Below are 25,349 nucleotides of genomic sequence, written 5' to 3'. Positions count from 1 at the left end.
TCTGTATATATGTATGTACATATTTATTACTCTATTTATTTATTTATTTTGCTTGTACAAATCTATTCTATTTATTTTATTTTGTTAGCATGTTTGGTTTTGTTCTCTGTCTCCCCCTTTTAGACTGTGAGCCCACTGCTGGGTAGGGACTGTCTCTAGATGTTGCCAACTTGGACTTCCCAAGCGCTTGGTCCAGTGCTCTGCACACAGTAAGCCCTCAATAAATATGATTGATTGATTGATTAAGTGACTTGCCCCAAGTCACCCAAAGCTGTTTATCCATTTCCCCGCCAAGGGCGGCTCACCCACCTTGTTGAAGACCCAGATTTCGCCGTTGACGGTGGGTCGGGGCACCCCGTGCCCGTTGTAGTGGAAGAGGACCCGCTCCTCCTTGGCGTTGCGGCGGAGGGACGTGCACAGCTTCTTCACTTCATCCACGGTGGGATCGAGGCTCTGCTTATACCGGGCCTGGAGAGGAAAGAAGAAGTCGCACGGTCATAATGGGCGTCTACTGCCTTCCGCCTTTCAATCGGAGTCGTTCAGTCAATCCACGGGATTTCTTGAGCGCCGACCGTGTGCACGGCACTATACTCAGCGCCCGGAAGAAGACAACAGGACAGAGGTGGCGGGCGCATTCCCGGCCCACCACGAGCTTGCCGATTAGAGGGGGAGACGGGCGTTAAGAGAAGCAGCGTGGCTCAGCGGAAAGAGCCCAGGCTTTGGAGCCAGAGGTCATGGGTTCAAATCCCGGCTCCACCACTTGTCAGCTGGGTGACTTTGGGCAAGTCACTTCACTTCTCTGGGCCTCAGTTACCTCATCTGTAAAATGGGGATTAAGACTGTGAGCCCCACGTGGGACAACCTGATCACCTTGTATCCTCCCCAGCGCTTAGAACAGTGCTTTGCACATAGTAAGCGCTTAACAAATGCCATCATTATTATTATTATTATTATTATTAATAAACGACGGTCCCGGACAGGAGCGCAGCAGGGGTGAGGGAGGGGTGAGGGAGGGGGGCGGCTCCCCATCTCCACAGTGACATTTGCCACGGGGTGAAGGCCCACGCTGCTGGGTGACCTTGGGCAAGTCGCTTCCCGTCTCTGGGCCTCAGTTACCGCACCGGTAAAATGGGGATTGAGACCGTGAGCTCCATGTGGGACGGGGACTGTGTCCAACCCGATTGGCTTGAATTCATTCATTCATTCATTCAATCGTATTTATTGAGCGCTTACTGTGTGCATAGCACTGTACTAAGCGCTTGGGAAGTACAAGTTGAATCCAACCCAGTGCTTAGTACAGTGCTTGAAATATCACGATTATTAAGGCACTGACAGTCGAGGACCCCTCCACTCTGCTGCAATGTTGGAGAATCACCTTTCTTAGAGAAGCAGCGTGGCTCCGTGGAAAGAGCACAGGCTTTGGAGTCAGAGGTCATGGGTTCAAATCCTGGCTCTTCCAATTGTCAGCTGGGTGACTTTGGGCAAGTCACTTCACTTCTCTGGGCCTCAGTTACCTCGTCTGTAAAATGGGGATGAAGACTGTGAGCCCCCCGTGGGACAACCTCATCACCTTGTAACCTCCCCAGCGCTTAGAACAGTGCTTGGCACATAGTAAGCGCTTAATAAATGTCATTATTATTATTATTATAATACTCTCTTCTCTCACAATCTTCTAGACTGTGAGCCCGCTGTTGGGTAGGGACCGTCTCTATATGTTGCCAACTTGGACTTCCATGGGGATGAAGACTGTGAGCCCCCCGTGGGACAACCTGATCACCTTGTAACCTCCCCAGCGCTTAGAACAGTGCTTGGCACATAGTAAGTGCTTAATAAATGTCATTATTATTATTATTATTATTATGATACTCTCTTCTCTCACAATCTTCTAGACTGTGAGCCCGCTGTTGGGTAGGGACCGTCTCTATATGTTGCCAACTTGGACTTCCCAAGCGCTTCATACAGTGCTCTGCACGAAGTAAGCGCTCAATAAATACGACTGAATGAATGAATTAGTTAATTAAAAGCCCCTTCCCTGGACCACCCCACAAAAACACAGGTCCCGGTGACCCTGACGCTTAACTGTTGTCCTGAGGGCACCCCACATTAATTGAGGTACTTTGCTAAGCGCTTTCTACGTGCCAAGTGCTGGGGTAGACGCCAATTCATCAGGTCGGACACCCCTCCCCGCCCGAACGCTCCGATATCGAGGAATTCTACACTAATGGCAACAGCCGTATGTGCTGAGGCTTTTTCATTATCAAATTCATTCAAGGTCTGAACGTGAAAATCGTATTTCAAAGTCTGGCTCCTGCCACCTGGTGCATACTGAGTAGCTCGTGCCGAAAAACTCCATTCCCATGGAAGGCAATCCCTGCTCCCTCCCGACCTGCCTGGCAATGTAAAAAAATGTCGCATAATAATAATAATAATAATAATAATAATAATAATAATAATAATGGCATTTATTAAGCGCTTACTATGTGCAAAGCACTGTTCCCTCTCCGGGCCTCCGTTCCCTCAACTGTCAAAAACTGTGAGTCCCGTGTGGGATCCACACTGTGTCCAACCTAACTCGTGCCTACCCATGTCTACTCGTGAGAAGCAGCGTGGCTCAGTGGAAAGAGCCCGGGCTTTGGAGTCAGAGGTCATGGGTTCAAATCCCGGCTCCGCCACTTGTCAGCTGTGTGACTTTGGGCAAGTCACTTCGCTTCTCTGGGCCTCAGTTCCCTCATCTGGAAAATGGAGATTAAGAATATGAGCCCCCACATGGGACAACGTGATCACCTTGTAACCAACCTCCCCAGAGCTTAGAACAGTGCTTTGCACATAGTAAGCGCTTAACAAATGCCATCACTATTATTAGTAGTATTATACTCCAGTGCTCTGCACACAGCAAGCGCTCCACAAATATGACCGACTGACTGACCGAGGATTCGGGAGGAGAGGGGTCCTGCACTGCCCACATTCCCTCTCGTTGCAGCGGTCGGGTCGGGACGATGACTGTGGTCAGAGAAGCAGCGTGGCTCAGTGGAAAAGAGCACGGACTTTGGAGTGGGAGGTCAAGGGTTCAAATCCTGCTCCACCAATTGTCAGCTGTGTGACTTTGGGCAAGTCACGCCACTTCTCTGGGCCTCAGTGACCTCATCTGGAAAATGGGGATGAAGACTGTGAGCCCCCCTTGGGACAACCTGATCACCCTGTAACCTCCCCAGCGCTTAGAACAGTGCTTTGCACATAGTAAGGGCTTAAGAAATGCCATCATTACCCCAATGCTTTGTACAGTACCTGGCACATAGTAAGTGCTATACAAATACCATAAAAAACCCATGTAATGATAGTAATAATAATAATGATGATGGTATTTGTTAAGCACTTATGTGTCAAGCACTGTTCTAAGCACTAGAGTAGATACAATAATGTAATAATGGCATTTATTAAGCGCTTACTATGTGCAGAGCACTGTTCTAAGCGCTGAAGAGGTTACAAGGGGATCAGGTTGTCCCATGTGGGGCTCACAGTCTTAATCCCCATTTTCCAGATGAGGGAACTGAGGCCCAGAGAAGTGAAGCGAATTGCCCAAAGTCACCCAGCTGACGAGTGGAGGAGCCGGGATTAGAACTCATGGCCTGTGACTCCCAAACCCGGGCTCCTTCCACGAGGCCACGCTGCTTCTCTAGGCACACACCCGGCAAGGAAGAAGTCTGCCTAGATGATTTCGGCTCCCTCTCGCTTTTGAATGCATCAGTTCCCCGTAGCCACATCTTCCTAAGAGATGGGGCGTACCACGGCGGTGGCTTTACTCGGCATCTGGTCCAAACAATCTCGTGTCCTCAAAACCCTTCATCAGCCAGAAAGTCGTGCTCCTTCCACGGCTTTGGAGTCGGAATCCATAAAAGGCCCAAACAGATTCCGCTAAAAACTCCCTTAGGAAGCTCTCTTACTTGTCAAATCTAAGGTGTACTTGTTGAAAGGCTGCCTAGAAACAGCAACTGCATCTGTTACTCCCTTTTACAAAAAAGAGGGAGGAAAAAATAAAGACGGGGGAAGAAGAAAGCAAGAGAGGAGAAAGCCATTTCTCCTAATTAGGGACCGCGGGGGCCCGGAGTTACCTGAACTCACCCCTCCAGGATGAGCCTCTAGACTGTCAGCTTGCTGTGGGCAGGGAATGTGCCTGTTTATTCTTCTATTGTCCTCTCCCAAGCACTCAGCACGGGGCTCTGCGCACAGAAAGCGCTCAAAAAATACGACTGAGTGGACGAATGGAAAGAATGGCTCACGAAGGCTACTTTCTGGCCGCCACTATGACCGGGAGAGCCTTGTGGGCAGGGAACGTGTCCACTTATGATGCTGTATCGTCCTCCCCCGAGCGCTTAGTCCAGTGCTCGGCACGCAGAAAGCGTTCGATAAATACGATCGATCGAGTGATTGTGTGGGTAACCTGCTGCCAACCGTTCTCCGCCCATGTCCCAACCGGGGATTTGTTAAGCGCTTACTACGTGCCAGGCGCTTTTTTAAGCACTGGGGTACATCCGCGCTAGTCCAGGTTGCTCACAGTCCCTGTCCCACATGGGGCTCCCAGTCTTCATCCCCGTTTTACAGATGAGGGAACTGAGGCCCAAAGAAGTGAAATGACCCGCCCAGGGACACACAGCAGACACGTGACAGAGCCAGGACTAGAACCCAGGTCCTTCCGATTCCCAGGCCCAGGCTTTATCCACTAAGCCACGTGCCCAGCGTGGACTAAGTACCCGGTAAACTCTCGATAAATACGACTGAATGAATGAATGAGAGCGCTGGGGGAGATACCGGGTAACGGCTGACAATTTCCAAGACTGAGCCCCCTCCTTCCTCTCCCCATCTCCATCCCCCCCCCCCCCCGCCTTACCTCCTTCCCCTCCCCACAGCACCTGTATATATGTATAGATGTTTGGATGGATTTATTACTCTATTTACTTATTTTATTTCTACATATTTATTCTATTTATTTCATTTTGTTAATGTGTTTTGTTTTGTTCTCTGTCTCCCCCCTTCTAGACTGTGAGCCCGCTGCTGGGTAGGGACCGTCTCTATATATTGCCGACTTGCACTTCCCAAGTGCTTAGTACAGTGCTCTGCACACAGTAAGCGCTCAATAAATACGATTGAATGAATGAATGAATAATCAGGTCTCACATGGGCTCACGGCCTAAGAGAATGCCCTCCTTCTCCACATTTGACAGATGACGACTCTCCCCCCATTTCAAAGCCTTACTGAAGGCCCATCTCCTCCAAGAAGCCTTCCCTGACAAAGCCCTCCTTTCCTCTTCTCCCACTCCCTTCTGCGTCACCCTGACTTGCCCCCTTTATTCATCCTCCCTCCCAGCCCCACACCACTTTTGTCCTTAGCTGTAACTTTATTTATATTAACGTCTGTCTCCCCCTCCAGATTGTATGCTCATTTTGGGCAGGGAACGTGTCTGTTCTGTTGTTCTGTTATCCTCTCCCAAGTGCTTAGTACAGTGCTCCACACACTGCATTCGATAAATACGACTGACTGACTCTCAACCATCTGTCAAACTAGCCGAGAGCATTAAATTTGTGTCAAGACCAAATGGAGCCCAAAACCACTCCCACGGGGGGCCCACAACCTTCATCTCCATTTTCCAGATGAAGTAACTGAGGCCCAGAGAAGGGAAGCGACATGCCAGGGTCATACGGCCGACAAGTCGCGGAGCCGGAACTGGAACTCGGGTCCTCTCACCCCCGAGCCCGGGAAATTTCCACCGGGTCATAATCCTTCTCCTGTATATATGTATATATGCTTGTACATATTTATTACTCTATTTATTTATTTTACTTGTACATATCTATTCATTTTATTTTGTTAGTATGTTTGGTTTTGTTCTCTGTCTCCCCCTTTTAGACTGTGAGCCCACTGTTGGGTAGGGACTGTCTCCATACGTTGCTAACTTGTACTTCCCAAGCGCTAAGTACAGTGCTCTGCACACAGTAAGCACTCAATAAATACGACTGATTGATGGACTGATTCTCAATATTGACGTTATTATGTATTGCAGTTTCCCAAATGTACAGTGCTCTGCACACAGTAAGCGCTCGATAAATACGACTGAATGAATGACTTAAAACAGGCCTTTCTTAGGCTCGACAGCTACCCGGGTAGTGAAATCGCGGAATGCTAAAAAACACCTATAGGCCCTTGCTTTATTTCTGTGCCCGTCCTGCCTCTCCTGAGAGATGTCGTGCTATGGGTAAATAAAACATCCGCTTTTTGACTGATGTGCAGATAAAACTACAAGCTCGCCAAGATCAATGTTTCCAGTGGGGAAAGCACATGCTGGCTTCCTCTGTTTATTAGTCCATCGCTCTTTGGAAAAGCCTAGGAATTTACTAGTCACATTTGGTGATCCACTCCCTCAAACGGCTGAGGTTCTGACTGGGCCTCTCTGCTTGGTAATGACAATGACGACGGTGGTGTTTGTTAAGCGCTTACTCTGTGCCAGGTAATAATAATAATGGCATTTAGCAAGCGCTTACTACACCGTTCTAAGCGCTGAGTGTCCTAAGCGCAGGGGTAGATACAAGGTGATCAGGTTGGACACGTTCCCTGTCCCACTCGGAGCTCCTACTCTTAATCCCCATTTTCCAGATGAGGTCACAGGCGTAGAATTGAACTTGTACTTCCCAAGCGCTTAGTACAGTGCTCTGCACACAGTAAGCGCTCAATAAATACGATTGAATGAATGGAAGTTACTGACCCAAGGTCACACCCAGCAGCCAAGTGGCGGAGCTGGGATGAAAACTCAGGTCTTTTGGACGCCCAGGCACGGGTTCTACCCACTAGGCCGTGTCTTCCTGACTACAATCAGTCAGTCGTATTTATTGAGCGCTTACCATGTGCAGAGCCCCATACTAAGCGCCCGGTAGAGGACAAAACAATATAAGAGCAGCAGCGTGGAAGCAGCGTGGCTCAGTGGAAAGCGCACGGGCTTTGGAGTCAGAGGTCAGGGGTTCAAATCCCGACTCCGCCAATTCATTCTTTCATTTAATCGTATTTATTGAGCGCTTACTGTGTGCAGAGCACTGTACTGAGCGCTTGGGAAGTCCAAGTTGGCAACATATAGAGACGGTCCCTACCCAACAGCGGGCTCACAGTCTAGAAGGGGGATTGTCAGCTGTGTGACTTTGGGCAAGTCACAGCTTCTCTGGGCCTCAGTTCCCTCATCTGTAAAATGGGGATTAAAACTGTGAGCCCCCGGTGGGACAAGCTAATCACCTGGTAACCTCCTCAGCGCTTAGAACAGTGCTTTGCACATAGTAAGCGCCTAATAAGCACCGTTACTACAAGAGACACGTTCCCCACCCACAACGAGCTTACAGTCTACAGGGAGTGAACATGTCAGACTGGGGGAGCAAATGCTCTAAGCGCCTCTTCTTCCAAACCCAGAGGCTGGTTGATATTCTGGGCACTGGCTGAAACTGGAATTATTGGCCTTATTGGAATTAGCTGAGAATGACACATCGGTCTCCCGGCTGCGCTCCCTGGATTTTCCCTGGATTTATCTCATTTGGCTTTATGATTTTAGCACGTAAAAATAAAATCGCCCCTCTGATCCTGTCATGGTGTTGCGGAGCCTCTGTGATCCCTTTCCTGTGATCCGCAGCCTTCCCCCGGCTAGCCCGGCGTCGGCACGACGTAATCCCCGCCAACGTGAGAGCTCTAGGATTTTTACAACCTCGCCTCAACGGATTTCTCTCCGGGAATTTGGTGAGGCTCGGATTCCGGGTCTCCTTTCGACGCTCGGCTACCGTTTGGCTGTTTTGACGCATCCGGTAAGCACCTACTATGCGCCAGGCGCCGTACTGAGCGCGGGGGAAGGCGGAAGCTAATGAGGTTGAACACGGTCCCTGTCAAACGTGGGGCTCAGTCTTTTCTTGTAATTAGCATTTGCTAAGCGCTTCCTACGTGCCAGGCCCCGCACTCGGAGCTGGGATGGATAGGAGCTTATCAGGTTGGACACAGTCCCTGTCCCACGTGGGGCTCCCGGCCTTTTTTTTTTTCTAATTTTTCTAATTAGCGTTTGTTAAGTGCTGGCTATAAGCCAATACTATCTGATCAGGTCGGACACAATCCATGTCTTCATCCTTGTTTTACAGATGAAGGAACCAAGGCCCAGTGAAGTGACTTAAGCGCTCAATAAATACGACTGATTGATTGATCGATTGAGTTCCCGAGGTCCCACGGCGGAGCCCAAAGTACAACCCAGGTCCTTCTGTCTCCCAGGCCCCGGTTCTACCTATTAAACCGCGCTGCTTCGCAATCAGTCCATCGCTGGGATGCACTGAGCACTTCTCACGTACAGAGCACTGTCCTAAGCTCTCGAGAGAGCACACCGTAACACGATGACCTCTCGGTCATCTTCTCCGGTCAGCCTGTGGCCATCTTTATTTATTTTATTTTGTTAGTACGTCTGGTTTTGTTCTCTGTCTCCCCCTTTTAGACTGTGAGCCCACTGCTGGGTAGGGACTGTCTCTAGATGTTGCCAACTTGGACTTCCCAAGCGCTTAGTACAGTGCTCTGCACACAGTAAGCGCTCAATAAATACGATTGATGATGATGATGATGATGATCTCAATAATCGTGGTGTTTTTTAAGCACGAACTAAGTGCCAAGCGCCGTACTAAAGGCCGGGGGAGAGACGAGATCAGCAGATCCCACATGCGGCTCCAAGTCTACATAGGAAGGTGGTAGGAACTCATCCCCACTGTACAGACGAGGCCCAGAGAAGTGATCTCCTTCCCTTCCCCACAGCACCTGTATATATGTTTGTACATATTTATTACTCTATTTATTTATTTTACTTGTACATATCCATTCTATTTATTTTATTTTGCTAATATGTTTGGTTTTGTTCTCTGACTCCCAATTTTAGACTGTGAGCCCACTGTTGGGTAGGGACTGTCTCTATATGTTGCCAACTTGTACTTCCCAAGTGCTTAGTTCAGTGCTCTGCACACAGTAAGTGCTCAATAAATACGATTGATTGATTGATTGATTGATTGATCTACCCAAGGTCACTCGGCAGGCCAGGGCTCCCTCCATTAAGTCGCCCTGCTTCTCGGCCCAAATTCAGGAGATGTTCTTCTGTTTTCAAAGTCCAATGCGCTGTTATTGCTTTTGTACTTGGTGCTGCCGGGTCTTATTGGACATTTCATTTCTTTTTTCCCTGAGAGCTATTCGATTTGCATAATTTCGGCGCAGGCAGAGGGGCAGAGGAAGGGGGGTTGATTTGATTTTCTCCCGGCGGAGGAAGAGGGCATCCAGAGCTCCCTGGTTCTAACCGACTCGGCCGGGCCTCGCTCCCCCAAAGCGCCCGCTGAAATCAAGGCCCCTCTGACCTCCGGGGAGGGAGCCAGGCGGATCCTTCCAGGCACAAGGCTAAGTCGCCGCTCACCTCCAGGATGATAATAATAATAATGGTATTTGTTAAGCGCTTACTATGTGCAAAGCGCTATTCTAAGCGCCGGGGGATACAAGGTGATCAGGTTGTCCCACCTGGGGCTCACAGTCTTAATCCCCATTTTACAGGTGAGGCCCAGAGAAGTGAAGTGATTTGCCCAAAGTCACACAGCTGACCATTGGCAGAGTCGGCATTTGAACCCATGACCTCTGACTCCAAAGCCCGGGCTTTTTCCGCTGAGCCACGCTGCTTCTCTAGCGACGGGATAGCGACGACCCTTCCGAAAACCTTATTCCTGCCTGTCGGAAGACCCGCAGGATTTCGAGTCTGCTGTTGGGCCCGTGGATGGGGAAGTGGCTGTGGCGTGGTGGATGGACCGTGAGCTCATCACAGGCATGGAACGCGTCTGCTTGTTGTCGTATTTGACTCGCCCGAGTGCTTAGTACAGTGCTATGCCCACAATAAGCGCTCGATAAACACGACCGAATGAATGAAAGGATCACGGGTTTGGCAGTAAGAAAGTCACGGTTATTAATTCCGGCTCCGCCACTTGTCTGCTGGGTGACCTTGGGCCTCAGTGACCTCATCTGGAAAATGGGGATTGAGACAGGGAGCCCCATATGGGACAGGGACTGTGTCCAACCCGATTTGCTTGTATCCACGCCATTGCTTAGTATGGTGCCTGGCACAAAGTAAGTGCTTAACAGATACTACAATTATTAGTATTATTATCCTGTTACTGGAAGCGGGCAGTCCCCCTTGGAAAATGGAAAATGGCCTTCGGGGCTGAAAGGAAATGGGATCTGCCTGAAGTCCTCTCCCGGATCTTTCTTCCCCGCTTGTGAGCCCCTCACGGAGGCTGCGGTCGTGGCAATTTTTTTTTCTTTTTTAAGGTATTCGTACACTGGGGATGAAGACTGTGAGCCCCATGTGGGACAGGGACTGTATCCAACCTGATTAGCTCATACGCACCCCAGTGCTTACAACAGTGCCTGGCGCTTAGTAAGCGCTTACAAATACGATAAATGGAAAAAAAACAACAACAATCCATTCATGCTGGGAGAGGAATCAAGACTGCTAACTTCCCCCTCCTTTTACTCTTACGGGTACTTTGGCTGAGCAGAATAATAATAGTACTTGTTAAGCGCTTACTATGTGTCATGCGCTGTTCTAAGTGCTGGGGTAGATACACGATTGGACACAATCCCTGCCCCACATTTTACAGATGGGGGAACTGAGGCAGGTAACGCAGTTCTGAGACCACTATAATTTTGAACTTGTACTAAGGCTAGCTTAATATTATTGTATTTACCAGTCTCTCATTCAGTATTTAACCATCTTACTTTTCTGCTTTACTTAATCTCCCCCCTAGACTGTAAACTCACTTGGGCAGGGAATGCGTCCGCTATATTGTTATATCGTACTCTCCCAAGCCCTCAGTACAGAGCTCTGCATCCACTAAGCGCTCAGGAAATACGACTGCTCAAACGGCACGGTGACTTTCTGCGGCAAACGTAACCTCCGGGTTCCCTCCCTTGACCCCCTTCTCTTATCCGCCGACAGGGACAAACTTGAGATGCAACGACCACCCGACCAGTCACTGATTTCTCATTTCCATCTCTTCCCCCTCCCCACTCCCACAGGAAGGAAGCGGCCAAAATCCAGAAACGCCCTCTGGTAGGCTGAGAGTGAGTTTTAAGTGCCTTACTCAGCCTCCTCCTTTCTCTTAAGTCACTGCAATTCTGCCTTTAATGCAGTCGTTTATGTAACCCAATAGCTTCCCTTCGGCATCACTCCGTCTTTGCATTTTTCACGTTAATAATCAAGATCGGGGTATGTGTTAAGTGCTTACTATGTGCCAAGAACCTGTATCGGGCGCTGGGATAGATAGGCTAAGTACCTCTAGACTGTAGGCCCACTTTACTGCCGTACTGTTCTCTCCCCAGCGCTCAGTACAGTGTTCGGCACCCAGTAAGAGCTCAGTAGATACAGCCGACTGACTGAATGAGGCCAGACACGGTCCCGGTCCGACACGGGACTCCCGGGATGAGTGGGAGGGAGATTAAGACTCAGTCTTAATCCCCCTTTTACAGATGAGGTAACTGAGGCACAGAGAAGTGAAGCGACTTGCCCGAGTTCCCACAGCGGACAAGTAGCGGAACAGGGTTTCACTGTGGGCAGGGCATGTGTCTGCTAACTCTGTTGCACTGTGCTCTCCCAAGCATGTAGTGCAGTGCTCTGCACAAAGTAAGGACCCAATTAACACGAGATTGACTAATTGATCCACTCCAGCGCTTAGTACAATGCCAGGAAGCGCTTAACAAATACTATAAAAAAAGATACCTAAAAATTGTTTTTTCCCATCCTGCCCATCGGTACTTCAAGGCCATTTGTGACAGAAGGACTTTGACTGACAGCCAGCTTTTAATCTGAAAACCGGAGAAATAGCACTTAATGATAATAATAATAATAATAATTATAATGGCATTTGTTAAGCGCTTACTATGTGCAAAGCACTGTTCTAAGCACTGGAGGGGGATACAAGGTGATCAGGTTGTCCCAGGTGGGGCTCACAGTCTCCATCCCCATTTTACAGATGAGGTAACTGAGGCACAGAGAAGCTAAGTGACTTGCCTAAGGTTACACAGCTGACAAGTGGTGGAGCCAGTATTTGAACCCATGACCTCTGACTCCCAAGCCTGGGCTCTTTCCATTGAGCCACGCTGCCACTTAACTACAGAGTGTTAGATTGTCCCTTAATTTAGGGATTAAACTTCCCAGTACAAAGCACATTCCACAAGCTGCCCACATCCTCCAACATAAACTGAACACATCCTAGTAGGAGAGTGGAGGCCATTAGGTTTGGTTGTGTGGTCTGTGACCTCGGGCAAGTCACCTCACTTCCCTGGGCCTCTGTTCCCTCATCTGTAAAATGGGGGTGAAGACTGTGAGCCCCAGGTGGGACAGGGACTGTGTCCACTCTGATTAACTTGTATCTATCCCCGTGCTTAGTACGGTGCCTGGCATACAATAAGTGCTTAATAAATACCATTAAAAAAAGAGCTGGGAGGCATGATCCCTGCCCATTGGGAGCTTACAATCTAGAGAAGGTGCTTAATCTTCCCTAAATCAATAAAACAATGGTATTTATTGAGCGCTTACTATGTGCAGAGCACTGAACGCAGTGCTTGGGAGAGTCCAAGACAACAGAGCTGGGAAACACGTTCCCTGCCCTAAAAGTTCGATCTCGAGACTTGGCCTCATTCTCTCTGGCGATCGAGTTTCCCGGTCTCTTGAGAGGTTGGTATTTTTTGGCTGCCTTTCGAATGACACACGTTAAGGGTTTACTATGTGCCAGGCACTGTGCTGAGCGCTCGGGTAGACATAAAGAAATCAACTTGGACACAGTCCCCGTCCCACAAGGGGCTCACGGTCTTAATCCCCACTTTCCGGATGAGGTCACCGAGGCCCAGAGCAGCCGAGTGACTTGCCCCGGGTCACCCAGCAGACGAGTGGCGGAGCCGGGATTCGAACCCGGGTCCCTCTGCCCCCTGGGTCCGGGTTCCCGGCTCCACGAGGCCACGCTGCTTGCACGCTTGCCGTGGTCGGCCCACAAGACGGCTCCGCTTGGAGCAGGTGATCCGCGCCCGAGTCGGCGAGGAAAATGTTTTTAGGATTCTGGGTGTGCTACTACCAGATGAACGGAGCGTTAATTTACCCCATCCGCCTCAAGTTGATTCTCGCCTCGTCAGGGAAATGAAATATTACCTCAGGTGGGCCCCACGCGCGGCTTTCTCCCGTTGTCTCTTCTAAACCAAAAGAGGGAAAACGATCTCATTTGTTTCCCTTTGCCTGAGATGATATACGGGAGGAAAAGGTACTCGGGGGAGGGCGGAAGCAGAGTGGGAGGGGAAAGGGAAAGACGGATTCCGACGAGCGGAGACGGCTGAGTCCTCATGATCCTTAGCTCCCCAAACCCGGTGGCCCCGGTCGGTCGTGGCCTAGCGGGAGTCCGAAGGACCGGGGTTCTCATCCCAGCTCTGTCACTAGTCTGCTGAGTGACTTCGGGTGAGTCAGTTGCCATCTCTGGGCCTCAGTTCCCTCCTCTGGAAAATGGGGATGAAGACTATGAGCCCCACGTGGGACAGGGCCTACGTCCGACCCGATTAGCTGGGATCTACCCCATCACTTAGAATAGTACTTGGAGAACAGTAAGTGCTTAACAAATACCATAGTTGTTGTTTACTTGTCTTTTTAAAATGGTATTTGCTAAGCACTTACTACTTGCCAGGCACTGTACTAAGCGGTGTGGGAGAGACGAGATGAGTCAGTTACCATCTCTGGGCCTCAGTTCCCTCATCTGGAAAATGGGGATGAAGACTATGAGCCCCACTGGGACAGGGACTACGTCCGACCCGATTAGCTTGGATCTACCCCATCACTTAGAATAGTACTTGGCGCACAGTAAGTGCTTAACAAATACCATAGTTGTTGTTTATTCGTCTTTTAAAATGGTATTTGTTAAGCACTTACTACTTGCCAGGCACTGTACGAAGCGGTGTGGGAGAGACAAGATGGTCGGGTCAGAGACGGTCCCTGCCATGGTACAGCTCCCTTCCTTGGTGTCTTTTGGACAATGTGAGGTTCTCTCCTGCTCGAGATCGCTCTAAATGGAATAATGATAACACTGGTGGTATTTGTGAAGCGCTTACTATGTGCCAAGCACTCTACTAAGCGCAGGGGTCAATCCAAGATCATCGGGTCCCACCTGGGGCTCGCAGTCTAAGGTGGAGAGAGAACAGGGATTGAATCCCCGTTCTGCCCACGAGGGAAGTGAGGCCCAAAGAAACCAAATGACTTGGCCAAGGTAACGCAGCGACAAGTCCCTGGACCGGCTCCGCCGCTTGTCAGCTGTGTGACTTTGGGCAAGTCACTTAACTTCTCTGTGCCTCAGTTACCTCATCTGTAAAATGGGGATTAAGACTGTGAGCCCCCCGTGGGACAACCTGATCACCTCATATATGCCCCGGGAGCTTAGAATAGTGCTTCACACAGAGTAAGCCCTTAAAAAATGCCATCATTATTATTATTATTATTATTATTATTGTTATTATCTGGTGGGGTCAGATCATGGGGAAAGGGAATGAGGGAGCCGGGGAGACACACTGCACCGTGGACAGGGAATGACTCTACTGACGGTTACCTCGGACTCTTCCAAGCACTTAGCACAGTGCTCGGCAGACAGTAAGTGCTCAATAGATATGGCTGACTGATTGAGGAGTGGGGAGAGGGAAAAGGCATGGGGGGAAAGGACGAGGGAGGGGTGGGGAAAGATGGGGAAGAACAGATAAAGGGGAGAGGGAGATGGTCAGATCAATCAGAAGCAATGGTTATATATTAAGCGCTTACTGTGGGATCTTTTCCCAAATTTCCAGGAAACACAGGCTTCTTGGTGAGACTCGTTTATCTTTTCTGCATTTAACAGGAGTGGGGAGAGAACTTTTACCCCACTACAAATTTTCTTCCCTCCACCCGTCCCTTGTTTCCATCAATCAATCCATCTATTATATTCACTGGGCACTTAACTGTGTGCAGCGCACTGTACTAAGCGCTTGGGAGAGGACAATACAACAATATAATGGAGCTAGCAGGCACGTTCCCCACCCGCAATGAGCTTACAGTCTACAGTTTAAGAGTACTGGTTTTTGCTGTGGAATCTAACACGATGAGGGGTCGGTCGGTCAGCCAGTCCTATTTATTGAGCGCTTATTGTGTGCTGAGCACTGAACTAAGCATTGGAGAGAGTCAATAGAACAATAAAACAGGCACATTCTCTGCCCACAACGAGCTGACAGTCTAGAGGGGTTTAGAGGCAAATGTAAATCTTGTACAGCGTGGCTCAATGGAAAGAGCCCGGACTTTGGAGTCAGAGGTCATGGGTTCAAATCCCAGCTCTCCGCCGCTTGTCAGCTGTGTGACTCTGGGCAAGTCACTTAACTTCTCTGTGCCTCAGTTACCTCATCTGTAAAATGGGGATTAAAACCGTGAGCCCCCCTTGGGACAAACTGATCACCTTGTAACCTCCCCAGTGCTTAGAACAGTGCTTTGCACATAGTAAGCGCTTAACAAATACTATTATTATTATTATTATTATTATTATTATTATTATTATTATGTAAGCGACTGGTGGAAAGATGAATGAGCCAAAGCCCCCCTGGCCGCTGGAAGAAGGAACTTCCCCAGGAGGAAGGTGGTGGGAAACGTGGAGGAGGATGAAGGGCACTCAGTAGATATCTCAGAGCCCAGAGTAATCTATTTCCACGGACAAAACCACGCCAGGCCCCCGTTCCCCAGCGAGCGAGAGTCGTCGCCAATACAGACACCGGGCGGGAAAGCTACTTATGCCTCCGACTGCCTCTTGACCAAAGGGAAAAGAAAATGAACAGGCCACGTTGCCAAGGGAAACTGAGTCTGGGGGAAACGGGCAGCAGCAGCAGGAAGAGCCCCCCACAAATCGGATTAATCTACATTTCATTCACGGGGAAGGACACCCGAAATACTGGTAATGGCACCGATCAGGATTCCTAGCAATAGACTATACCAAATTTCAGAAGTGAGAGGCTTGTGAAGTAGGGAAGATGAAGAGGTTGAGATACAGAGAAGGAGGGAGGGAGAGAGGGAGAGAGAGAAAGAGAAAGAGGGAAGGGAGGTGGGGGAGGGAGAGAAGGGAGCGCAAACAACAGAAGGGCATTATTAAATCCAGGGTCAAACTGAAACTCTAATTTCCATTAGTAACAGGTGCAACTTGAACATTTTGGACAATGAGCAATTAAAGTCACCGTCAAAAATGCAACCGCTAAAGCACAAACCACCAGATTTCGATAATTCATGTAAATTTGATGAGCATATGCTGCAAAGTACTTGCCACCGGTTACTGAATTATGTAAACTGTGTGCCATCCTGCCTACAGTTTTGCCGTAGGCTACGGCTCCTTGTTCGTAGTCTGTCACCGAGCCAAAAACACTGCGAACTGAGCAAACCTTGGCAGCTAAGAAGGGGAAAGGGAAAAAGCGAGGCAGGAGGTGACGGAGGAGGCGAGAGAGAACCATGAGCGGGATGTGCCAGATTCAAGATGATGGACGGATGGATGATGGACGGATGGATGGATGATGGATGGATGAGGGGTGGGCGGGTGGATGGATGGGACAGAGAAGCATCATGGCCTAGCGGGAAGAACCCGGGCTTCGGAGTCGGAGGACCTGGGTTCTAGTCCCAGCTCCACCATGTATCGGCCGGATGACCTTGGGCAAGTCACTTCACGTCTCGGGGCCTCAGTTCCCTCATCTGCAAAATGGGGGGGTCAATCTTCTTCCCTCCAATTTAGACTGCAAGCCCTACGTGGGACAGGGACAATCTCTGAAGTCGTCATCTTGCATCTACCCCAGTGCTTACAAAGGTGCTTGGCACATAGTAAGCCCTTAACAGTGGAGGAAGAGGAGGAGCAGGAGGAGGACAAAGACAAGGAGGATGAAGAAGAGGAGAACAAGGAAGAGACATTAATATAAATAAATTACAGACATAGGTGTGAGGCTGAGGTGAGGAGAAAATCAGGCCAACACAGAAGGGAGTGGGAGAAGAGGGAATGCTGGTTTAGTCAGGGGAGGCCTCTTGGAGAAGAAGTGCCTTCAGTAAGGTTTGGGAGGTGGGGAGACTGACGATCTGTCGGATATGAAGAGGAAGGATGCTCCGGGCCAGAGACAAGACGTGGGCGAGAGGTCAGCAGCAAGAGAGACAAAATGGAGGTGGAGAGAGAAGGCTGGCATTATCGAGCAAAGCGGGCAGGCTGGGTTGAAATAAGAGAGCAGCGAAGTGAGGTAGGAGGGGGCGAGGTGGTTGAGTACTTCAAAGCCGATGATCTTGTATTCATTCATTCATTCATTCCTTCAATCGTATTTACTGAGCGCTTACTGTGGGCACAGCACTGTACTAAGCGCTTGGGAAGTACAAGGGACAGGGCCAATCTCTGAAGTCGTCATCTTGTATCTACCCCAGCGCTTACAAAGGTGCTTGGCACATAGTAAGCACCAAGCGAGCGCTTAAATCAATGGTATTTATTGAGCATTTATTGTGTGCGGAGCACTGAACTGAACAGCTTAGGAGTTGGTAGACACGTTCCCTGACCACAAACTAGCTTTCAACTCTAGAGGATGTACAAATAGAGGCTTATCAAATACCATAAAAAAATAAAACAACAAAACGTAACATAAAATAAAATGAACCTAGAGCATGTACCGTGTGCCTGTGGAACACCAGGGTTAGAATATGCTGTCTCTGCCTTCAAGGAGCACACAGTTTAGCCAGGGAGAAAAAAAAACAGTTAAATAAATTAATGCAGGGGAACGGAGAAGAAGAGACAGCGGCTTGTGTCGATCCCACGGAATCTGGATGGGTTTGTACCCTGAAGAGTCCGCTCGGCCAGAAAATGGTAAGAAGGCAAAACCTATTTTTTAAAGCAAAATCGATGGAAACGATTCGGAGGTGAGAAATCAGCTGAATCCCTAAAAATCAATTCCCTGATTAGCGGCTCGACGGCTCGGAGAAAGCGTGGGCTGCTCCGGCTTGTGTGAGTTGGACACGATGGGCCCGGGGAGGGGAGGAAGATGATTCTCCGATTAGCCGGCTCCACCAAGACCCGTGGAGAAACGGGCCTCCCTCTGACGCCCATTCAGGGCTTCTCCTGTGCCCCCAAAGAGGCTACCACATTCATCTGTTCAATTCTATTTACTGAGCGCTTACTGTGTGGGGAGCACTGGACTCAAAACAATAAACCAACACATTCCCAATCCACAACCAGCCACGCCTGTCCCTCGGATCTCCGACGGGGAACATGCTGAATTTCCTGCCACACGGGTAACTTCGAAATGTCACATCAGAAGGCTACGGAAGGGAGAGACGACGGATGGGCGGGCGGTGTCAGTTTTGATGGCTTTCCCCCATTTTCTTTTATAATGGGATTTGGTTGATGATAAGAATTACCCTATCGGTTAAGTGCTTACTATGTGCGGGCACCGTACTAAGCGCCGGGGTTGGATACAAGCATATCAGGATGGACACCGTCCCCGTCCCACGTGGGGCTCACAGCTTCGATCCCCATTTTCCAGAGGAGGTAATGGAGGCCCGGAGAAGTGAAGTGACTTGCCCAAGGTCACCCGGCAGACAAGTGGCGGAGCGGGGATTAGAACCCATGACTTTCTGTCTCCCAGGCTGGGGTTCTAACCACTTCGCCATGCGGCTTCTCTGGCGGTTAAGCGTTTACTGTGCGCTAAATGGCTGGGCTAGGCACAAGCTAATCAGTTTGGACGCAGTTCCTGTCCCACATGGGGCTCATACCCCTAATCCCCATTTTCCAGATGAGGGAATTGAGGCCCAGGGAAATGAAGCGACTCTTCCCAGGTCACACAGCCGACAAACGGTGGGCCCCGGTCTAGAACAAAGACCCTCTGACTTCCAGTCAGTCAATCGGTGGAATCTGCTGAGCGCTTACTGTGTGCAGAGCACTGTACTGAGCGCTTGGGAGGGGACAATAAAAGGGAATGTTTCCCTGCCCATAACGAGCTTCTGGAATAGAGGGGCCCCCTCCTCTGTCTCAAAGGCCCGGGTCTTTCCACTAGGCCACACTGCTTCATCTCCTCAAATACGGGAGGAGTCCCAAAGGTATCCTGTACCCAACCTTAGTCTGCATGCCACTCGTGGGCAGGGTGCCCTTTCCCAAGCGCTTAGGACAGTGCTCTGCACACAGTTGGCAGCATGGAAGCCGTGTGGCATAATAGTTAGGGCCCGGAAATCAGTAGGGCCTGGTTCTCATCCCAACTCTGCCACTTGTCCGCTGGGTTATCTTGGGCGAGTCCCTTCACTTCTCTGGGCCTCGCTTCCCTCATTTGGAAAATGAGGATGAAGAGTGTGAGCCCCATGTGGGACAGTGACTGTATCCAACCTGATTAGCTTGTATCTACCCCGGCGCTTAAAACAGTGCCTGACACATCGTAAGCGCTCAATAAATACCATTAAAAAAAAAGAGAGAAGAAGTAGGCGCTCGATGAATCCCGATCGACCGACAGATTGATGATCTTCCGCCGCAAGCGACGCCGATTAAACCCCAGTGGACGTGACGTGTCTTTAATTCCTCCCGATTTCTGGGAAGGAAAAGATCTGGAACAGCAGACGGATTCTTTTCCCATTCGTTCCTCTCTCCCGCCGCCGGCCCCCAAATTACCTCCGCCCCGACCTGGCGGGAATCTTCCTTCGTGGGGAAAATTCCTGCCTTCGATTCCTCACTGCACGTCTCCCTCCCGTCACCCAAAAAAAAACTTTCGCCGGAGACGCGCGATCAAACGCCTGAATTCCCTTTAACTGCAGTATTTTGCAGCTGCGATGACACCTGGCTCGGGCGGCCTCTCTCTCCCTCTGTCCCCTCCTGCAGCAAAACGCGTTTACGGGGAGGCGAGGAGGTAGAGCAGAGTCTTAAATTTCATCAGAAGGGATACTTCAAGCGGCGTGGCAGGCCGATAAATTATGGAGGAAGAGACCCGACAAAGCCTGCCAGCTAGAACTGGAGCGTGGAGACTTTCAGGAAGGGAGAAATCATCTGTGGGGGTGTCTTTAGAGCCCTTTTTACATCAAAATGGCCTCATAAGGGGTCGTCTGTCTCGTAGCTGTGCCCTCTCCCATCCCCACTACACAAAAAAACAACAAAATACAAAAAAAACACAACCACAGTGGCAGTACCTTTAGGTCCTGCGATGACTCTCTCCAAACAATCATCTACCTCAATAAGTCAATCAAAGGTATTTATCCAACTTGTACTTCCCAAGCGCTTAGTACAGTGCTCTGCACACAGTAAGCGCTCAATAAATACGATTGATGATGATGATGATTGAATGCTCACTCTGTGCAGGGGACTGTTCTAAGCGCTTGGGGGGAGACAGTACAACAGGGTTGGTAGACACAACCCTTGCCCTGAATGAACTGAGAGTCTATCAGTCAGTCAATGGTACTTATTAAAAGCTAACTGTGTGCAGGGCATTGTACTGAGTGCTTGGGAGAGGACAATACAGCAAAGTCGGTTTTTTTGTTTGTTTGGTTTTATGGTATTTGTTAAGCTCTGATTATGTGCCAGGCACTGTTTTTTTATTTGTTTGGTTTTATGGTGTTTGTTAATCTCTGATTATGTGCCAGGCACTGTTAACTAAGCACCGGGGTAAACCCAAGCTAATCAGGTTGGACACAGTCCATATACCATATGGGGCTCACAATCTTTATCCCCATTTTTTTCATTCATTCAAGCTCATTTATTGAGCGCTTACTGTGTGCAGAGCACTGGACTAAGCGCTTGGGAAGTACAAGCTGGCAACAGTTTTCAGACAAGGGAAGTGAGGCCCAGAGAGGTGAAATGGCTTGCCCAAGTCACACGACAGGCAAGCAGCGGAGCCAGGATTCAAACGCAGGTCCCGGGCTGGGCTCTATCCACTAGGCCCAGCTGCTTTAGCTCCCCACTCACCCAATGGGATCTTCAATAATAATAATGGTATTAAGTGCTTACTACGTGCCAGGCACTGTACTAAGTGCCGGGACGGATACAAGCAAATTGAGTTGGACACAATCCCTGTCCCACATGGGGCTCCCGGTCGCAATCCTCATTTTTCAAATGGGGTCACTGAGGCCCAGAGAAGAGAAGCGACTTGCCCAAGGTCACCCAGCAGACAGGAGAAGCCGCGTTGCTCAGTGGAAGGAGCCCGGGCTTTGGAGTCAGAGTCCATGGGTTCAAATCCCGTCTCCGCCAATTGTCAGCTGTGTGGCTTTGGGTGAGTCACTTAACTTCTCTGGGCCTCAGTGACCCCATCTGTAAAATGGGGATTAAGACTGTGAGCCCCCCTTGGGACAACCTGATCACCCTGTAACCTCCCCAGCGCTTAGAACAGTGCTTTGCACATAGTAAGTGTTTACTAAATGCCCTCATTATTATTATTATTTAGTCTGTGAGCCCACTGTTGGGTAGGGACTGTCTCTATATGTTGCCAACTTGTACTTCCCAAGAGCTTAGTACAGTGTTCTGCACAAAGTAAGCGCTCAATAAATACAATTGATTGACTGATTGATTATTATTATTAAGTGGCGGAGCCGGGATTAGAACCCACGACCTTCTGACTCCTGGGCCCGGGATCTATCTTCAAAGCCTTCCCGGCTTTGTTCCCGGTCAGCTGCCGGCCGGGAAGCCCGAAGCCTCTTCCTACGGCCGCCGATGGGCTCCCCCACTTCCCCCCGGCGGGCGACCGAGGGGGTCGAGTGGAAATCGCGGGGTGGAGAGACCGGACGGACGGACGGACGGACTCTAAGGCTCGGATCTATCAGCGCTTGCATCAAAGGCCTGGGAAATTCAATAACGCTCCCATTGTTTTATTGCACATGGCAGAGGAACCTCGCTTTATTACTGCAGAAAACTCAAGAGCCCTGTGGAGTGTGATAAAGTGGGAGGCGGGGAGCTCCGCGCTGCTTCCAAAGGGTTCGGGATTTACGAGGCCGGACCACCCGGGCCGAGGAGGGCCATCGCCCCCCGCCACTTGGAGAAGCCGGCCTGGCTGACCGCCCCCTTCCCCGCAGTGTCCCACCCCCCGCCATCCCCGTCAGCTGGACAACGGTAGCCTCCGCCCGGGGAGGTAGTGTGGCCTAGGCACCAGAGGACTTGGGTCAATAGCGATGGCATCTGTTAAACGCTTACTAAGTGCCAAGCACTGTCCTAAGCAATGAGGTAGACATAACGTAACCAGGTTGTCCCACTGGGCTCCCACTCTTCATCCCCGTTTTACAGATGAGGTAACCGAGGCCCAGAGAAGGGAAGTGACTTGCCCAAAATCACACAGCCCATGGGTGGGGGAGCCGGAATTCGAACCCACGACCTCGGACTCCCGAGTCCGCGCTCTTTCCACTGAGCCACGCTGCTTCCCTTCCCGGCTCGGGCGATGGCTTGCCGGCTGACTTCGGGAGAGTCACTTCACGGCTCTGGGCCTCGGTCTCCTCGCCCCTACCAGGATGGGGATTAAATACCTGTTTTCCTTCCTGCTTAGACTGGGAGCCCCATGTGGGAGAAGGGGCTGTGTCCAAACTGATTAACTTGTGGCTACTCCAGCGCTTGACAAATAATAATAATAATGGCATTTGTTAAGCGCTTACTATGTGCAAAGCGCTGTTCTAAATGCCTAAATAGTAGGCATTTAACTAATACCATAACAGTAATAATGATGATGGTAATAACGATAATAATCATAAAAATGTTCCCCAGCTCCGTTATTAGTAGTAAAGGTGTGTTTTCTTTGCCATGCTCCGAGGGATCTGAATGGTTATTCCCGCGTAGGCGCTAGGATGATTATTTCGGATTGTGACTGATCCTGATCGATCGACTGACGTCACCCAGACGGTCAGGAGGCCTGGGGTGATTCATCGCCTCCGGAGGGGCGGTGGCCCAGTTGGAAGCGGGGAATTTGAATCGTTTGCCGGGGGAAGGGAGGAGAAAAATTTAAAAAATTAAAAAATCGATGACGTTCCGTTAGCACTTCCTGCAGAAAATGGCTTGTTGGGGAAAAGGGATCGTAAGCCCAGGACCAGAGCAGAGGCGCCGTTCTGCAAGACCGTCGTCGGCACGTGGTTGGCAGGGGATGTCTGTTAACTGCTCTATCGTCCTCTCCCCGGACGTGCCTGCCCTTCGTAGAAAAACGATGAGTGAAAGAACATTTCTATTATGGTATCTGTGAAGCGTTTACTACGTGCCAGGCGATGTATGGAGCGCTGAGGTGTAGATCCAAACTAATCTGGCTGGACACGGAGCTCACAGTCTTCATCCCCGTTTTAGAGATGAGGAAACAGGGGCCAGAGAAGAGAAGTGACTTGTCCGAGGTCACAAAGTGGACAAGCGGCGGTTAACATTGCGGTTAGCATCTTGATTCTCTGCCTATTCCCTCGTCAACGCCTGTTAGCTAAATGGGACAGATATTTGGCGGGCAGAAAGACTTTCTTCCTGGTCCTAAGGTTGGAAATCGAGAGGCCTGGTTGAGGGAAGCAGGGCGGCCCAGTAATCAGAGGACCTAGGTTCTGGTCCCGGCTCTGCCAGGTGTCCACTGCGTGACTTCTCTGTGACTCAGTTTCCTAAACTGTAAAACGGGGATCCGGTACCTGTCCTCCCTCCTACTTGAACTGGGGAATAAGGACTGTGCGCAACCTGATCGACTTGTAATCATTCAATCGTTTTTATTGAGCGCTTGCTGTGTCCAGAGCACTGTACTAAGCACTTGGGAGGTCTCATGCAACAATAAACAGACACTAAGCACTTGGGAGAGTCTCATGCAACAATAAACAGACACGTTCCCTGCCCACAACGAACTTACAGTCCTTGTCTAGAGGTAGACCTGCATACACCTCGGCACTTACAACGCTGCTTGACGCACAATAAGGGCTTAGCAAACATCATGATAAAATTCGGCCCCTTCCGGGGAAATCAGAGAGAGATGCGCCTGTTTCCTGACAAATAAGAAATCGGAGATGAGAGACCAACTTGTCACACCCGAGGAGAAAATGGAATGGCCCCGAACAGAGACCCTGTCTCCTCCTGATGAGTTACATTTCAAGAAAATCTCACTGCAGGAAAACCCACTGGCTGGATCCAACTGAGGCCAACTCAGAAATTCTACGGATTCGCTTTGATACAAGAACATTTCAGAGTGATGAACGTGACTGGACATCCTTCATCGGAAGCAGCATGGCCTAGTGGAAAGAGCCCGGGCCTGGGTGTCATCATCATCATCAATCGTATTTATTGAGCGCTTACTATGTGCAGAGCACTGTACTAAGCGCTTGGGAAGTACAAATTGGCAACATATAGAGACAGTCCCTACCCAACAGTGGGCTCACAGTCTAAAAGGGGGAGACAGAGAACAAAACCAAACATACTAACAAAATAAAATAAATAGAATAGATATGTACAAATAAAACAAATAAATAAATAAATAGAGTAATAAATATGTACCAACATATATACATATATACAGGTGCTGTGGGGAAGGGAAGGAGGTAAGATGGGGGGGGATGGAGACGGGGACGAGGGGGAGAGGAAGGAAGGGGCTCAGTCTGGTAAGGCCTCCTGGGTGTCGGAGGACACGGGTTCTCATCCTCCTGCTGTGTGACTTGGGCAAGGCGCTTCGCTTCTCTGTGCCTCGGTTTCTTCAACTTTTAAATGGGGACTCAATACTGCGTCCAACCTGATTATCTCCTATCTAGACCGGCACTTAGAACAGTCCTAGACACACAGTAAGCGCTTAATAAACACCATCGTTATGGTTATTAATTATCATTACTTATTCTCCCTCCCAAACTCTGATCTCCACGGATGATGGGGAGGGTGCCAGGCCTGATTTGTCTCTAGCTACCCCAGCGCTTAGAACAGTACCTGAAACATACTAAGCGCTTAATACAGCGCCCAAGGGCACACAGCAGGCAAGTGTAAAGCCGGGATTAGAATACTACCACTACTGCTATTACTACTAAGAACAATAATTATGGTAATAATAATAATAACGATGGTATTTGTTAAGTGCTTACTATGTGCAAAGCACTGTTCTGAGCGCTGGGGAGGTTACAAGGTGATCAGGTTGTCCCATGGAGGGCTCACAGTTTTAACCCCCATTTTCCAGAAGAGGTAACTGAGACCCAGAGAAGTGAAGTAACTTGCCCAAAGTCACCCAGCTGACAGTCAGGAGAGCTGGGATTTGAACCCACGACCTCTGACTCCAAAGCTGTCCTTGCTAAGCACTTACTATGTGCCAAACACACTGTTCTAGGCACTGG

At 49.7% G+C, this 25,349-nt stretch overlaps 1 protein-coding gene across 3 annotated transcripts in view; it reads right to left on the bottom strand.

Annotated features, from left to right (window-relative positions):
• RPTOR (regulatory associated protein of MTOR complex 1) overlaps nt 1–25,349 on the bottom strand; it is a 241,393-nt gene that overhangs the window by 169,674 nt on the left and 46,370 nt on the right. For all 3 annotated transcript variants that reach the window (XM_038741988.1, XM_038741989.1, XM_038741990.1), the window contains exon 4: nt 310–468. In XM_038741988.1, coding sequence (XP_038597916.1) covers nt 310–468 — 159 coding nt within the window. The remainder of the gene's footprint in view (nt 1–309; nt 469–25,349) is intronic.

This window comes from Tachyglossus aculeatus, unplaced genomic scaffold (assembly GCF_015852505.1).
Source record: "Tachyglossus aculeatus isolate mTacAcu1 unplaced genomic scaffold, mTacAcu1.pri SUPER_34, whole genome shotgun sequence".
NCBI classification, from domain to species: Eukaryota; Metazoa; Chordata; class Mammalia; order Monotremata; family Tachyglossidae; genus Tachyglossus; species Tachyglossus aculeatus.
This window is presented reverse-complemented; position numbering and strand designations above follow the sequence as displayed.